Raw genomic sequence first — 15,921 nt, forward strand, 5'->3', positions numbered from 1 at the left:
ACCCACCTGCTAAAATCTCTCCAGGGGATTGCAGTACCAATAAATAAATAAATAAATAAATAAATACAATGAGCTGCCACTACACGGTCGGGTAACCTTTTAACAAGTTGTTTGAAGCCACACCATATGTCTGCTAGCAAGTAAATAATGTACAAAGTACACCCCTTTTCCTCACTGTCCGCTCCGAGGGGACATGTGTCAGCCCTAACATTCAATGATGCAACAATACTACCAAAAAAAAAACTTTAACTTGTATTGGTGATAAAATACAAATAGTTTCATTCAACAAAGCAAGTTCTTTTTTCATGAATGAAAGATTATTGACAAGTGCAAGCAGTTCTATGTTTGCAGCGATGACTCCTCAAGCTGCAACAAAACCACTTCATTTCCACTCTGTCCGCTGTTGTCTACTCCGTGAACGTCTTGTCCAACATTTGCCTGAATGTACTGCCCTTCGACAAGGTGCATGCCCTCCTGAGAAATGAGCTCCATTGCCTGCTCATGAGAAACAATGTGGATCCCATCGCCACCAACAACTTGAATGGTACCTTCATCAACAATCTGCATACTTCCTTCTTCAGTTATGCCTTCCATTCCATCCTCTTCCACTATGTGGATAGCCTCTTCCCCAACAATCATGCTCTCATTCATCACCTCTATAGCTTCAGAGCCATCAGCATCAAGCATTTCAGGGTTGGGCTCCTTGACCAAAATTGCATTGTGGACAGTTTTGAGATGCCGCTTAAGGTCAAACACCGATAAGCACCCCTTACTGCAAAATGGGCAGAATGTTGTGAACTTGCGTGTGTGCATGACAACCTGGTGAGTGCGGCACTTTACATAAGACTGGAAACGGCGATCGCAGTGCTTGCACTTGTACTTCTCATTTGTGTGCTTCCGAAGGTGCTGTGAGAGAGCCAGCTTGGAGCCAAGCCTACGCTGGCAGTAGCTGCATTGCAGCGACTCGCCCTCAGTAGACGGGTGGTGGAAGGTCATGTGTGCTTGCTGGCTGCTCAAGTATTTGAATCGTATTCCACAAATGTCACATCCGAGGGGCCAGTGATTTGTGCTAGAGTTGCCAACATGGCGAGGACGTTTGGCGTGGTGATGCTGTTGCTTGTGGAAGGTCAAACCCTGGGGTGCACTAAAACGTTTTCCACACTCGGTGCATTCGTATGGAGTCTTGCCTGAATGACGCTGTTGGTGGCTTTCCAGGTAACCTTGAGTCTCAAACAGCTGGCCGCAGACTGCACACGTGAAGCCCCAGTTTTCTGCATGAGCAGACAGGTGGTTTTCAAACCGCTCCTTGATGAAGAAAATACGAGAGCACAAATGGCAGTGCAGCTTCTGGTGCAGATGACGCCTTGCATGGTGCGCTGTCAGCTCAAAGCGGAAGACGAAGCCCCGATTGCAGGCTTCACATGTGAATGGGTAAGTGCCTGTGTGGCTGTATACATGGCGACGGATGGTGCGGTCACTGTATGTGGTGAAACCACATTCTTCACACTGAAAGTTCTGAATAAGGCTTAATCCAGCGACTTGTTCCTCGGTAAGCTTTGACCGGTGGCTCATAACTAGGTGCTGCTGCAGATGACGCTCAAAGTAGAAGCGCTTTGAGCAGTAGGTGCATGCAAAAGGCAGCATTCGAGCATGTACCGCCTCCTCATGGCGTTTAAGAAATTGCTTGGCTGTGAAGACTTTGGGACACTGGGAGCAAGGGAAGCGACGACGGTCAACCAGTGCGTTGTGCTTGCGCGCATGAATGTACAAGCTTGACTTGCCCCGAAATCGAGATGGGCATATGTGACATGCATAGGGCTTGGCATTGGGATCACGGTGGTGTTGCTGCAAGTGACGAACCAAGGTTTTTCGCTGATCGAGCACCTCACTGCACAAATTACAGTGGTAGTCTTTAGATCCTGGTGAAGACTCGTTAGGAGTCACCCTTACAAGGTGGGTGCTGTTGTGTGCCCCGTATTCCTCTTCATTAGAAAACACAAGGGTGCAGCGTTTGCAGGCATACACACCTGCAGTGGGATGTTCATCATTTATGTGGCTGCACACTTCTCGGAAACTCGACCCTGTACACTTGTCACAGAGTGTGCAGCAGAACTTCCCCTCATCAGGGCCACATTTAGGGTCTTTTTCAACTCCATTGAACAGACTGATGTCAACAGGATACATGTCAAGCTTTTCAGCATGATGCTTAGATACATGCTGTCTATAGAAGTGGCCTGTCAAATACACTTCTGAACAGAACTCGCAGAAGAATATTTCTTCTTCAACAGCAGCAGAGAGCAAGCGCTTTTGTGGACAGGGGAGCAACTTTTGTGAAGCAACTGCTCCTTGAGCTTCCAATATGCTCTCTCTTCTTGTTACATCTTCCTGGTGTGTAAGCAGCTTCCCCATGTGTGATTTGGCTTTATGCCCAAGGAGCTCTCTCTTTGTAATGAAGCCCTTCTTACACTCTTGACAGCGAAATGGAAACCTGCTACGAGGCAAGTGTGACCACATATGGCGTACCATTCTAAATTTGGTGGGGAATTTCTTGCTGCAATGCTTGCAGGCTTCCAGTATGTCATGTTCTAGCACTCGATGCTTCTGCAACTCTGATTCGAAGTGAAATGCCTCGGGGCATAAAATGCAACGAAACGCGCAGGGTTCATCACCATCTGACGCTATGCTTTCAGCAGCGCCATCACCCACGCCATCGAAAGGTGAACCTGGCTGCGACTCAATCGATTCATCACTGTCACTGTGGTCTTCGGCACTACTGTTTGACTCCGGTAATTTCTGCGCAGCAGCTTTCAAAGCAGCCTGTTTCGATGCATCAGAGACAACGGCAACAGATTTTACGACTACAGGCTCGCGGCGTTTTCGCGCGTTCCTTGAAGCTTTTTTGAGCACACCGGTATCGTCTGCTTCCTCTACATTTTCCTCTTCGTCGTCGTAGTCGATGGTCACGGGGAACCGAGATTTTGGCGGTACTAGCATCGGCTGCTGTGATGTCTGCGCCGGTACTGGTGGCTTTTTGACAAGGTTCACAGTCTTGTTGGGCTTCGGGAGCGGCGGCGGTTCTGCGCCGTCCTTAACGAGCGAGATGCGGATGAAGCATTGTGGTCTGGCATTGACGAGTGGGGACGAGACGCGGAACTTCTGGCTCACCATACGGGCAAATTCTTCAGTGAACTTTGTCGTCTTGACGCGTTTGTCCTCGAAAGACGCAAACACGAGGGACACAGCGCCACCCTTGGGGATGCCCTGAGGAAACACGAGCTCCGCCGTGAACGGTTCGATGTCGAAGTCAAGGTAGATATAAGTTCGCTGCTGGGTATTTGCCATCGTGACGCTGGCGCGGGACGCAAACGCACAAATTTTGCGGCAGGCGGAGAAACACCACGCTCACTTCACAAGTCCTCACCGCACAAGAATGGTCCGCTGTAGCTTTTGTTTGCGACGCACATTTCCGGGGCAGCGTTCAAAGCTATATAATCCATGAGGTGACAACACTTTTGAAAAACCACGCGCCGCACGGACTGATAAAACAAAGAAATATTACGGAAAATACTGGACACATGAATGCTACCAGCAATATTCACTTACTAATGGAAATGTTGCATCAACCGTTGTGCTTATCCCTCTTGACGTTTTTATGAAGCACTGGATTGGATTGACTTTAAAAAAGCTAGTGTAATGTAATTTCGCCTACATAATACATAAATACTTATTTATTTCAAATAATGAAGCATGCTCAAAAGCGCTCGTACAAGTAATATAAAAAAATAAGATGGCTTTTTTTGTTTTTGTGACAGTGCTCACACTTTTTTTAGTCTCACCAGCAACATCGCATCGCGATAAAACGCGCTGACGCGCCCACTGGTAGATGTTCTGTGACGCCTCCTAGCTTTCCCGTGCCTGCAGGATTATCGGCGGTCACTTGGAAAGCGGCGGTCGTCAGAACTACTGTGGGTAGCGCCACTCAAGTAGAAGTATCTTCAAAAAGGTTTTTATATTTTAGAAGCTTATATGCAACAAAATAACGTAAAAAGTTAAAAAAAGCGTAAAAGCAATGATAACTAATCTTACGTAAGTGTCATTCAACAAGCAACTTTCTTAATACAAGGGATCCTCTGAAATTGGTAGTAAACGCCAAAAATACTAATCTCAAAGGCCATGTACAAAAACTATTATTCCTACGTAGGCAGCGCCGCCGTAGCTGACTGGCGTTTCGCGCTCATCCGGCAGGCACACGAATTCTAGGAGGCGTTGGCTAGGCATGGTTGTCGCGGTAGTTGTGGAGTGAGAGATGTTCTCTGGTCTTATACGAAAGTGACATAAACAGTTATTGGAGCGGTAGAGTATTTATTCGGAAAGGGCCTGCCGTTCACACATTTCAAGAATGAGCCCGTGGAAGCTAGTTTGGTGCCTATTTTACTTGGCAGTGCTAACCTCTCTGGCAGAGCTGTCCTGCCAAGCGCAGGTTAGTTCCCTGCCGTTTTCTGTCTCGCCGAATTTCCACCGTTTCTTTTTTTCCTTGCTTTCAGTAGAACGTGGACGAGTCCGTCGATGCGAAGATCTCCGAGTTTTTCAGATCTGGTCACACCAACAACTGGGCCGTTTTGGTGTGCACATCAAGATTTTGGTTCAACTACCGGCATGTCGCGAATGTGCTGTCCATCTACCGAAGCGTCAAGCGTTTCGGCATTCCGGACAGGTACGACATTTCAAGTGTGCCTGAGCAAGCTTGAAAGCGATGCCTTGTCGCTTAGTAATTGTACTTGGGTGATTTCGTCTCACATTTAGCCAGATAATATTGATGATCGCCGATGATATGCCTTGCAACCTCCGCAATCCGAAACCGGCGACTGTGTTCAATAATGCTCACCACCACATCAACGTCTACGGCGACAACGTGGAAGTCGATTATAGGGGATACGAGGTGAGAGTGCCCTTACCGCTCTCCGATTGTACCTCAAATTTTGTGCCGAGGAACCTATGGCGTTGCTTATAATTGAGGGGTTCTTCGCATGATGGATATGTATGACCACAACAGCAATAAGCTTAGGCGAGCTGGATCCAAGGAAAACCGACAGCTTTCTGCAGACAATGTGTCCTTTAACGATTGGGAAGCTAAAGTGCAATGGCATAGCCAGGGCAACAAAAATATACCCCCCCCTCCCAAAAAAAAAGTTTTGTGCGTGATCATATGCCGCGCACTTACAAACTAACGCACGAACATGTACTACATCGATTGTGGTTAAACCTCCCGAAAAAAAAAAAAGTTATGCCTCTTTCGCAGTGGATATTTCCATAAACAACACATTGTTTTCATAAAATTGAGGCATATATGCAACAAATTCGCATGAAAATATACGTTCTGCACATATGTTTTCTATAAAATCTAGTCAAACTTGTAAAGCTCGGTACTTGAAGAAAACCAAGCATTTAAAATGGGTCATGGAAAAGTTACACCTTTCATTTTTGCACAAAGAGAGCAGCCAGCAACCATATATGTACTGTCATGTGGGATGTTTGCTTGAGAAGATACTATTTTTCTCAGACAAATAACCAGTATTTCTGTTAAAAAAGTGAGCGTTGGTAAATCTTTTAGCCACTTTGTACGAATCAGCCTAGCAGAGCTAGCATTTTGTTCAAACACCGTAATCAAATCGGGAGAATCGTAGAAGCCCATTGGATTGAAAAACTAAAAAAAAGTGCATCAGCCATCCTTCCATTGCTTTGCTAGACAAAGCGATTTCACTCCTGTCATCATACTTTTAATGACGTTCTTCTTTTTTCTCTAAGTGTTTTGCTAGATGTGCCTTCGATGTATTCTTTTGCTGCGGGCACGCTGATCTGAGGCATTGTAAATCACATGTGACTGTTATATGCACTAGCGATGTATTTTTTTGACGAGATCGCGCAGATTATGTTGGGTACATGGGCAGATGTTTTTTCAAAAATCAACTCGTTCATGTGTACTCCTTTGTCCTTGCTTGACTTGCGCAAAGTGGCTAAAAGATTAATTAATTCCAACTAGGCTGGCTAGCAGTTTTGTTGATAAGTATAGGCTTACTACTGCATCACGAGGGATGTGCTATGCAATGCACCATCCTGACCAATTCGTCAACACTGTTATAGTGTTCCCCTAGCCATTCCTCATGACACATTTTCTCCTGTGTGACAGTGTGCATAGTATAAAGAGCTCACGTTGCTTCTATCGTATACGTGGCCTAACAACATTGTTATGCACAAACCAGAGATTCTAAGAGAATATAATGTCAGTGTTAATTAATTTGCCAATCAGTATCAAATTTTCACCTGTTGGGTGAGGGTGTGCAACAGTGAACACAAATTTGTTTGTTCTTGCTTGATCAGAATAATTATGACATATTTTCTTTACTCTGTGAGAATAAGGTAAATATGTATGCCATTTAATATTGGCCACAGCCACCAATGTAGGGTTTAGCCCTAAAGTGTGTGCCTTGGTGTGCCGTCATAGTCAAGTGCAACTTAAGGATTTGCAGGAGGCTTTGTCCAGGTGACCCAAGTGCGGCAGCCGATTGCATTTGCGATGAAAGAAATAGTCCCACTCTTGCACTCGGCAGTTTTCTCTGCAGATGTGGTCAGTGTATGTCCAGCTCATGATGTTTGTCTGAAGTGTACGTCTAATAGTGCAAGTTTGTCTGCACCTGCCTTTGAGGATGAAATGGCCCACTAATTTCTAAAGTTGTACCCAATTATAATCTACAGTTGGCCTAATTGGTTTCATTTCTTTGCATGTATATCAACACAAATCTGTAAAAAAAGTGAGGGGCTATACCTAGCATTGAAATGATTCCATTAATTAAAAAGCAAGTTCACATGTTGTTAGAAGGACGCAGAGGTATCCACAAGGCTGAACATGCCTGCCAGAGGTTTGCCACAAGTTATAAAACAGAATTGTCAACACATCTACAATTATTTCGGTATCATTTTACTTCAGCGAACAAACTATCAGCTGTGCATGATGCAATATTGAATGCCCTGCTGAGTATGTGTACAGATTTGGGAGTCAATCACCCCATGGAAAAGTGATAATAAAGTGAAATTTTAATTCAAGCAGAAGATGCACTACTCTATCTTAGAAAATGTAAATGATGGTAAGATGCTTGTTTTTAAGGTTGCACCTCCTCGCTTGTGGGCCAAACAATGTGTAAAGCACATGGAGCAGAGTACGTTCATTGTGTAACACTCCGTAAGCAAGACAAGGCATGCATAGCTAGTAGAACCTCAGGAAAATAATTGTACGATCGTAGAAAAAGTACGATCCAAATCCAGCAAAAAATGAGGCTGACAAGTTCATAGTGAGGTTCAGAGCAATAAACATAGTCAGAGGCTCTGTTACGCTTTATAATCAAAATTACCACAGTTTTCTGGGTTAATCAAAACAATAAAAATGCCCCGCCGCGATGGTCTAGTGGTTAAGGTACTCGGCTGCTGACCCGCAGGTCGTGGGTTCGAATCCCGACTGCGGCGGCTGCATTTTCGATGGAGGCGGAAATGTTGTAGGCCCGTGTGCTCAGATTTTGGTGCACGTTAAAGAACCACAGGCGGTCAAAATTTCAGGAGCCCTCCACTACGGCGTCTCTCATAATCATATAGTGGTTTTGGGGCGTTAAACCCCACATATCAATCAATCAAAATAATAACAGGAGACCTATATCACACTTTCTCATGCGACCGGCTGTGGAAAACGCGAGTAATTAATTGCTTACCCAACACGTGTGCAACGGCCGGTATCCAGCGCTCTTGCCATTCTGCTTTGCGAATGCTGCGTAAATAAGTAAAATGAAGTGCTTTACGTAGAACGCAACAGTAGCGTCGACTGGGGTCTTGCTTTGCAGAGCGCAAAGCTGTTACATCTGCTCTTATTTTTCCCATCGTTCTGGCACTTCATGGTGATTTGTTGTTGTGTCCGAATCGCGGAGAGAAATTCATAGCACTTTTTCTGATTGTTCAATGCTCGAATACACCTAATATTTAGTTAAATTGTTGTTTCGTATGCTGTAGTTGACCTGGTTGCACAGCAAACTGTGCAAAGAAGTTGGGCTTGGCACTACTCAAAACTGCATTGACAGGTGGTGCTACATGTCTGCAAAACTCCAGAGTGATGTCTATGCTTTGATGCAAGCTGCCATCGAAAACCGCACTTCCTGAAACAGCTGCACGCTGCCGTCAAAGTCAACTCCGGAGGCCCGTGCTTGCTTAGACCACTTCAATAGCGCCTCCTCCATCTTACTATGGCGGGCTCCGCGGGCTTGCTTTGTTGCCCCGCTGAATACCTAGGCGTGTGTCTCGATCTTTTTCGCTTCGACAGCATGGTATTCACAGTAGACACTGGCGATTCAAGTTCGCTGTGTCGATTCGCTTGCTCTTCGGGCTCCTGTCAACAACTGCAAGGATATTCAACTTCTCTTTAATCGACAAGGCCTTGCACTTTCTCGACGCCATGCTATACACTACTGTCTCAAATCGCGAACTATGTACACTGAGCAACGCACAGCCTCGCACGGGGCACGGCCAGAGACAGCCTGGCGTGGCCTGCATATTTCTAAACCGTTTGGGATCGATTTCAAAGTAGAGAGTGGTCTCCATTGGCTGTGACATCACTTACGCCGATCTCGGCATCGTAAACCACGTGCGCTATTGGCTGTGTTGAGAGTGATGTTGTCCATCTCGTTGCCATTGTGGCGCAGAGGGCATGCGCTGTGGAAAAATTCCACGTTGTTAGGCCACGGACAACTATCGCAGAGCGCCCACAGTGGAAACGGAAGAGAGCTCTCATTTGCAGGGCCGATGGCGTAATACGAGCATGAAAACAGGTCTAGGAAGTCAAGTGCCGGCAGTAACTGTGCACCGATGATCCGGCAGCCCTACAGGCCTTGTTAAATCGTGAAAACCACTGTGCTACAGAAAATAACAGGCATTGAAATCTGTTTGACTACTTTGACGGCTCAGACAGGCCTCTGTGTGGGAGAGGGGTAACAATTCGATGCAGCAAAGAAATCGCCATTGTCGCGTGGTGGCAGTGTGCCACTTGTTGCTTCACAAGCAGGAGTGAGTGATTTTTTGCACACCTGAATGAGAATTTTTACCCGCCAAACGTATCATACAACCGGGGTTTGCTGCAATGTCGAATGTTGCTGCCGAATGATCGTATTTTCCTCGAATGTATTATGCCGTACTTATTGACACGTGGCTCTAGGGGGCATATTTAGTTCTTGCGATTTTGAGCATAGGAACCGGGAAATTGTATTAAGCGGGAACATTGTAACGAGGCTCTACTGTATCCGGGCACCAAGACTTTTGAATGGGTTCTGTACTGTGCCAAACTTCGAAGCATAGATTCCCTGAAGAGGCAGAGAGCTATCACAATATGAAACTTTGGCATTGCTAGAACAAAACGATTAGTAATGAATGGGTTTTAGGTTGACAGTGGCCTCGACACCTCACAGCTTCAAGATTTGTTTACCCTATAATAGGCTTCTGAGTTGAAAAGCACTATAAAGCATTGCTAAATTGTTCTTGTCTACTAATTGTTTACTAACTGATTGTTTTTGTCTATGTCACTGTAGTGTAAAACAGTTTTGTTGCATGCAGTATTTCTAAAATATTATCTCCTCAAGGTGTGGTCATTCATAAGTAAATAGTTGCCCAGTTAAGGGCTTAAGAAACTAACTCATCAACAAGGTAGCATGAGACACACTGTGGCAACATTCAGAAACAAGTAGTTCATAGGACAAGAAAGCTGATTGCACCATGCTTGCATTCATTTGTATCCTTGTTCTCTAGTATAGTTCTCCCCGCCGCGGTGGTCTAGTGGCTAAGGTACTCGGCTGCTGACCCGCAGGTCGCGGGTTCAAATGCCGGCTGCGGCGGCTGCATTTCCGATGGAGGCGGAAATGCTGGAGGCCCATGTGCTCAGATTTGGGTGCACGTTAAAGAACCCCAGGTGGTCCAAATTTCCGGAGCCCTCCACTACGGCATCTCTCATAATCAAATGGTGGTTTTGGGACGTTAAACCCCACAAATCATCATCATCATCATCATCTAGTATAGTTCTCTTCTGCACAGGGTTGATGGAAAGAAATGCAAACAGTTTTGCGCGCTGCTTTCATCACGGTCTGGCTTTGATGGCAATGAAAAGAAGCTAGAATGGTTCTTGATTGTGGTATGAATGACTCCAGTGGCTTTATATTACCATACAAGCTATAACTGCTTGAAAAGAAATGGGGAACAGCAAAACAGCAGAAATGCCACATTTTTCATGTTCCCCACTGTTCACAAGCTTCCTTTGGAGGTTTTTAGTTTCGCTCTGCCTAAGCTTCATCACTGTAAATGACAAAAAAAAAAGAACGTTGATGTACCAGCCAGCCTATACCTTTCAGGTCACAGTGGAGAACTTCATTCGTATACTGACAGGGCGCCTGCCTGCCAACACTCCACGTTCGAAGCGGCTTCTTACGGATGAGTATAGCAACATTCTGATCTACATGACAGGTATATAAGAATACTGTTGCAGGTTGTGGAATAATTTTATGTAATGCCATAGCTGCAGCATTGTTACATTAACTGCTAAGCAAAAGAAGTTGAGTGCCTGCCTCCTTGCTTCTGACCGTTATGGGAATAAGGCTCTGTTGGGCTGATTGTTTAATAAAGTGAGTGTAATCTGCTCCATTTTCTTCTGTGTTTAAAAGCATAACCTTAACCTGGAAGCACAGATAGCTGCATCTTTCATGACTAAAAATTGACAGGTATGAGGTGATTTTTTTAAGCCAGTGTTTGACATATCATCATCATCAGTCTGACTATGCCCTCTGCAGGGCAAAGGCCTCTCCCATGATCTGCCGATCAACCCAGTCTTGTGCTTTCCGTTGTCACGTTATACCTGCGAACTTTCTAATCTTATCGGCCCCCCTAACTTTCTGTCTCCCCTTCGTGTATTTGCCTTCTTTGGGAATCCAGTCAGTTACCCTTAGTGACCAGCGGTTATCCTGCCTACATGCTACGTGCTTGGCCCAAGTCCAATTATTCTTCTTGATTTCAACTATTATATCCTTAACCCCAGTTTGTTCCCTGACCCACTCTGCTCTGTTTTTGTCTCTTAAGGTTACTCCTACCCTGCTACGGTGGTCTAGTGGCTAAAGTACTTGGCTGCTGACTCACAGATCGCGGGATTAAATCCCTGCTGCGGCGACTGCATTTTTGATAGAGGCCAAAATGCTGTAGGCCTGTGTGCTCAGATGTGGGTGCAAGTTGAAGAACCCCAGGTGGTCGAAATTTTCGGAGTCCTCCACTACGGCGTCTCTCATAATCATATGGTGGCTTGGGGCTGTTATAATTCAGATATAGATATAAATCATATCGATCAATTAAAGTCACTCCTATTATTTTTTTTAAAGACGATAGTCTTTCTTGGGGACTTTCGACGCAAAAACTTTGGTCTGTCTGCCTGTCTGTACATTTCTCTGTTTGTCCACTCTTAACAGCATCCGGTATTTGAAACGGCCGACCCCATCCGCAGCGCCCACCTATGTTGCTCAAGATTCAGCATTCATACTTGTGCAATTGTCGATTGAAAAGCAATTATTGCGCGTGTCTGGGGCACCATAACAACACGTATATATTCTGCATATGCGCCTTATACTAGAAAACGCATACATAAGTAATTTTAAAGACCGTAGCGCTTATCACGTTGCGCTGACCATCCAACGCTTGCACGGAAAGGCGAGTGTTTCCAACGCTTTGTTAAAACGAGACGGTGGTGGCACCTACCCGTCGCCTTGCGTTCTACAGATTATCACCTCCGAGGCGGGAGTGCACACTCGTCTCAGAGCCACACGCTTTGTTTTTGAAAAAAACTGCCAGATGGCGCTGATGTCTCACGTGTGACGTGACTTGATGCGCTCGTTCGCCTCCGCTGCACGCTCGAGGCACTCTAACGCAGCGCCTCCAGAATACTATTCACCGATTTTTCTTGAGCACAACATCTAATAAATGTTTTGTTCACTCTCTCCACACGCAAGACTATCGTCTTTCGATGAAATTTGCAGATTAAATGCAGATACGGGGCCCATTTTTTCCTTGCTCGCTGCATTGTCCTCAATTGAAGCTGAACCCCTTTTGTAACCCTCTATGTTTCTGCTCCATAGGTGAGGACTGGCAAGATGCAGCTGTTATATACCTTCCTCTAATATATGTTTGCAAATGCAGTTCTTTGTGCACTTATCAAAAAGGCTGCTAAACAAGAAAAGAAAAGAAATGTGAGATGCCACTGAACTGTGCTAGGATTCAGAATAATGACACTTTATGCATAATGTTCACTCTTCACTGCACCAAGGCAGTTTCATTGGAAAGTATGGACAAATTATAAAAATATTAGTTGAGCTTAGTGGAGGTGCAGCAGTGTAGTTAGGTGTACTACTTAGCATGTAGTTTACATGTAACTGTGAAATTTCGAATGGTGCAACTTCTCAATATGTTGCTGTTATGTTTTTCCAACTCATATAGTCACTCTGAAATGCCACTCCCATTTAACCCATGGAGTTTTGTGCTTCCCATTTTTTCATGTTTTCCTTCCTCGCTGTTATTTCCAAAAACTCTGACAGAAGCGCTGTTTACTGTTGCGTATTGTTGCTTAAAATGATCAGAGCAATAACTTGTTGCATTCTACCAGTATTTAGCCAGACGGATAACAGCCAGTTGGTAGCCTACACGTTTTCACATGAGGGCATTCTGATGGGAGAATACGCCCATGTATGACCCAGGAAGCGAGGCACACTGTCACTCTTTGTGAGGCCAACTGTAAATTGACACTTCTGCATACATTGTTCTAAAATGTCTTAAAATGATACATTTCAAATTTTCTCGTTAGCTTCGATGATAGACAGATGAGTTACATGTGATAATGTCTAAGAAGGCTGATATACTTCAGGGCAGACAAAGATATTGTTTTCTGGAAATGCAAGTGCAGGTGTTTAACTAAAAATAAAATGACGAATAAAGACGAATTGTGCAATAAAAAAAGCTACAAACTATACTAGAGCCTTAACTGCTTGTGGCCCAAGGAAAATATAAGCGAATAATTGCCCTGTTCAAGAATTTTAATAAGCCTTTTGTTATAGCCTAGCAGAATGATTAAAACACTAACCAGCGTCTCGGCAATTCGTGGCGTCACTGTGGCTGGCACATAAAAGCTCGAACAGATTGTTGCGGCAATAAATGCTCTGGTGTTCTGGACTTGTGTACTGTGTTGCTACACCTTTCAAGAGTTGAACAGCAGAAATATAGATATTGGTCCCCGGAAACAAACCCACACATATGTCTGGGCTGGGCTTTTATTTATGTAGTTGACTGCAGCAATGCATACACTCGTAACACTTTATGGGCATTAGAAAATCCTTGTTCGGCACTGTATAGGGGACATTTTAAAGCATTGTTTGTTGCTTGAAAGCTAAAGGGATAAATTGCACTCTTCATGAAGTTTTCTTGTACAAGAAGTGCAACCTGGAAGCCTGTAGTGACATGCAAATTTTAGGCTGTAAAGTGATGGCCAGCGGTCATATGGATCCAATCGTTTGCCTGTGCATGGTATTTTTGCCACTCCAGAAGACTTCTCTGCCGATTTATTTGGGGCACTATTTTTTGTTGCTTATGATTCCTCTGCTCTTCTGTGATTTGTGAAGTGCCTGAAAGATCGAATGCAGCCCATGATCAGGTGTATACCTAGCAGCTATTTTATCTTTTGTGGGGCTGTTTACAAAGTTTTTTATGCGTGAACATGAGGCACATAGCTATTTTTTGAGCAAATAAAAAAAAAATTGTCACTAAATGATTCTGAAAAATATAGTCTTGACATCAATCAGAACATTGGTTTTCTCATTGGCTCACATAGGTCATACTTAGTAAAAAAATGGGTCTGCTTCTCAACGCCACCATCTTTACTCTGGCAGCCAGGAGATGGTGAATGGTCACCAGACCGATTTAGTACAGAAGCAGACTGTTCATAATCTTGCTCATTATTACTGCAGTTTTTATCATTTAGTTTGCTTCAATTAAAAATTTTAATCTCAGTCAATTCGTCAGTGGCTTCATTATTAAATTTTGTCAGAAGTAATGAGAAGTCTCAACGCCTCCTCAACATCTTCTCCGTGTAATCTTCATTCTTTCAGTTGAATATCCATGTGAAAAAAGAAAAAAAAAAACGCCAGGCCAGCGCTGAATGTGCAGCACAGTCACAGCAAAATCTGGAAGAGCGGCCTTTATAGAGCCTTTTTTCAACATTCTTTTGGTAACTGCTGCAAGAACAGTTGCAGAATACCCACTATGCCATAAATCATCGTAATCTGTATGCAGGGGGGAAGGATTCACCATAGTAATTCTTTGTCATTGTTTGGAGAAGAATTGTGCTTGCTACACTTGTCCAATGAATTTTGTGCAATTTCCTGATCCTGTGGCTGACGACGACAAAGAATTATGGCTTAGGCTTTTGTAATGGATTGGAGCATTCGGCGAGCCACTGGTTACCCAATTTGCATTGTATGACGCCTCATTATTCCTTTGCTGTTCTAAAACGCTTTATTACTCATATTAACAAGATTCCTTTCCTGGCAAGAAGCCTGCCTAGGGTCGATTTGCAACGAAGTTTCAAGCACCGGCGCGGCTGAGTGGTAGAATACTGGGCTGGCATGCAGGGGACCCGGGTTCAAGTCTCATTGTGTCATTGGTGTTTATTTACTTAGTTTTTTTTTAATTTTGTGTGATAGTGGTTACGGACAGTGGCGGTGGCGGCGGCAAACAAATATGGCGCAGGCTACCCTTGTTGTTATCTTATAATAGCTTTTGCTGTAAAATTATGCAGCAATCACTAAAGCTGGTTGTCGAAGTCAACTCATTTTAGCAATTTTAATGAGCACTGTGCTTCATCATCATTCACTAAATCACTGGTGCACCTGTACAGCCATGGACTATGCCATGTAAAAGTTACTGCTTAGATATGTTATGAATGTTGTTCAACACATTCACGAAATGATTATTTTCTACATGAAGGGTGATCACTATTCATACGGCATCATATTGCCAACTTTACACGTGTGAATATATGAGCAGGCACCTTCCACTGGACCACTAGGTTGCGAAGAAAGTTTTTTGCTATAAAAAACATGCTGCCCTGGTGCCGCACAGGCACAACATAACATGGTTGGCCCAGCCAGTGTTACATCACTGTTTCAGAAGGACCAGAGAGACTGGAGAACTGATACGTCTTCGGTTTATTGTTGACAGAAGAGGAAAAAAAAAATATGCAGAGCGTGACCCTGGCTACTTCTTTTTCCTCGCCTCCGAGCTCCATCTTCAATCTGTTTTCTACATCTTCCCGCCGGCCAGATTCAACCGAAGCAACCTTCGAGCGAATACAACAGTTGAATCGGCCTCTTGACTAATTTTCCTTCAGGTGTACGAAGCAAGCATGTTCTCACTAGTCCATCCTTGCCTGGGAAAATCTTTTCGACCTTGCAGAGTTTCCACTGAGTTCTTTTTCGTGCTTCTCCAAGCAGAAGTACATCTCCTTCTTGTACATTTGTGTGACGCTCTGTTTTTCTGCTGGCACACTTAAGCTCCCTCAGGTACTCCTTTTTCCATCTGGTCCGCCATGTTATCATTGCCCGTTTTCTTGCACTCCAGTAATTCAGGAAACTGTATTCTCCGGGTCTGTTTTCTTCCTGCTTGTTCATTGCTTGCCTGCCTCCTATAACGTTCGCCGGTGTGATGGGTTGTGGCTCGTTAGGATCGTCATACACATAACTAAGAGGCCGGTTGTTAAGTACTCCTTCTGCTTCAACAACCACAGTCCGTAGTTCTTCTTCATCCAAAAGTCGAGCA

General features: G+C 44.4%; 2 protein-coding genes across 3 annotated transcripts in view; one reads left to right on the plus strand and one right to left on the minus strand.

Annotated features, from left to right (window-relative positions):
- Nucleotides 1-229: 229 nt before the first annotated feature.
- LOC119161323 (uncharacterized) lies at nt 230-3,665 on the minus strand. The gene has a single exon (XM_037413734.2). The coding sequence runs from the start codon at nt 3,340-3,342 to the stop codon at nt 340-342; it is 3,003 nt and encodes a 1,000-aa protein (XP_037269631.2). The 5' UTR covers nt 3,343-3,665; the 3' UTR covers nt 230-339.
- Nucleotides 3,666-4,247: 582 nt separating this feature from the next.
- The window catches only part of LOC119161324 (GPI-anchor transamidase), a 38,153-nt gene continuing 26,479 nt past the window's right edge, over nt 4,248-15,921 (plus strand). Inside the window, exons 1-4 of one of the 2 annotated variants that reach the window (XM_075879490.1) lie at nt 4,248-4,480; nt 4,548-4,714; nt 4,804-4,939; nt 10,431-10,542. In XM_075879490.1, the coding sequence (XP_075735605.1) occupies nt 4,400-4,480; nt 4,548-4,714; nt 4,804-4,939; nt 10,431-10,542 (496 nt within the window). In that variant the 5' untranslated portion in view covers nt 4,248-4,399. The remainder of the gene's footprint in view (nt 4,481-4,547; nt 4,715-4,803; nt 4,940-10,430; nt 10,543-15,921) is intronic. The other variant, XM_037413735.2, reaches the window with a different exon arrangement.

The sequence above is a fragment of the Rhipicephalus microplus genome, chromosome X, assembly GCF_043290135.1.
Source record: "Rhipicephalus microplus isolate Deutch F79 chromosome X, USDA_Rmic, whole genome shotgun sequence".
NCBI lineage: Eukaryota > Metazoa > Arthropoda > Arachnida > Ixodida > Ixodidae > Rhipicephalus > Rhipicephalus microplus.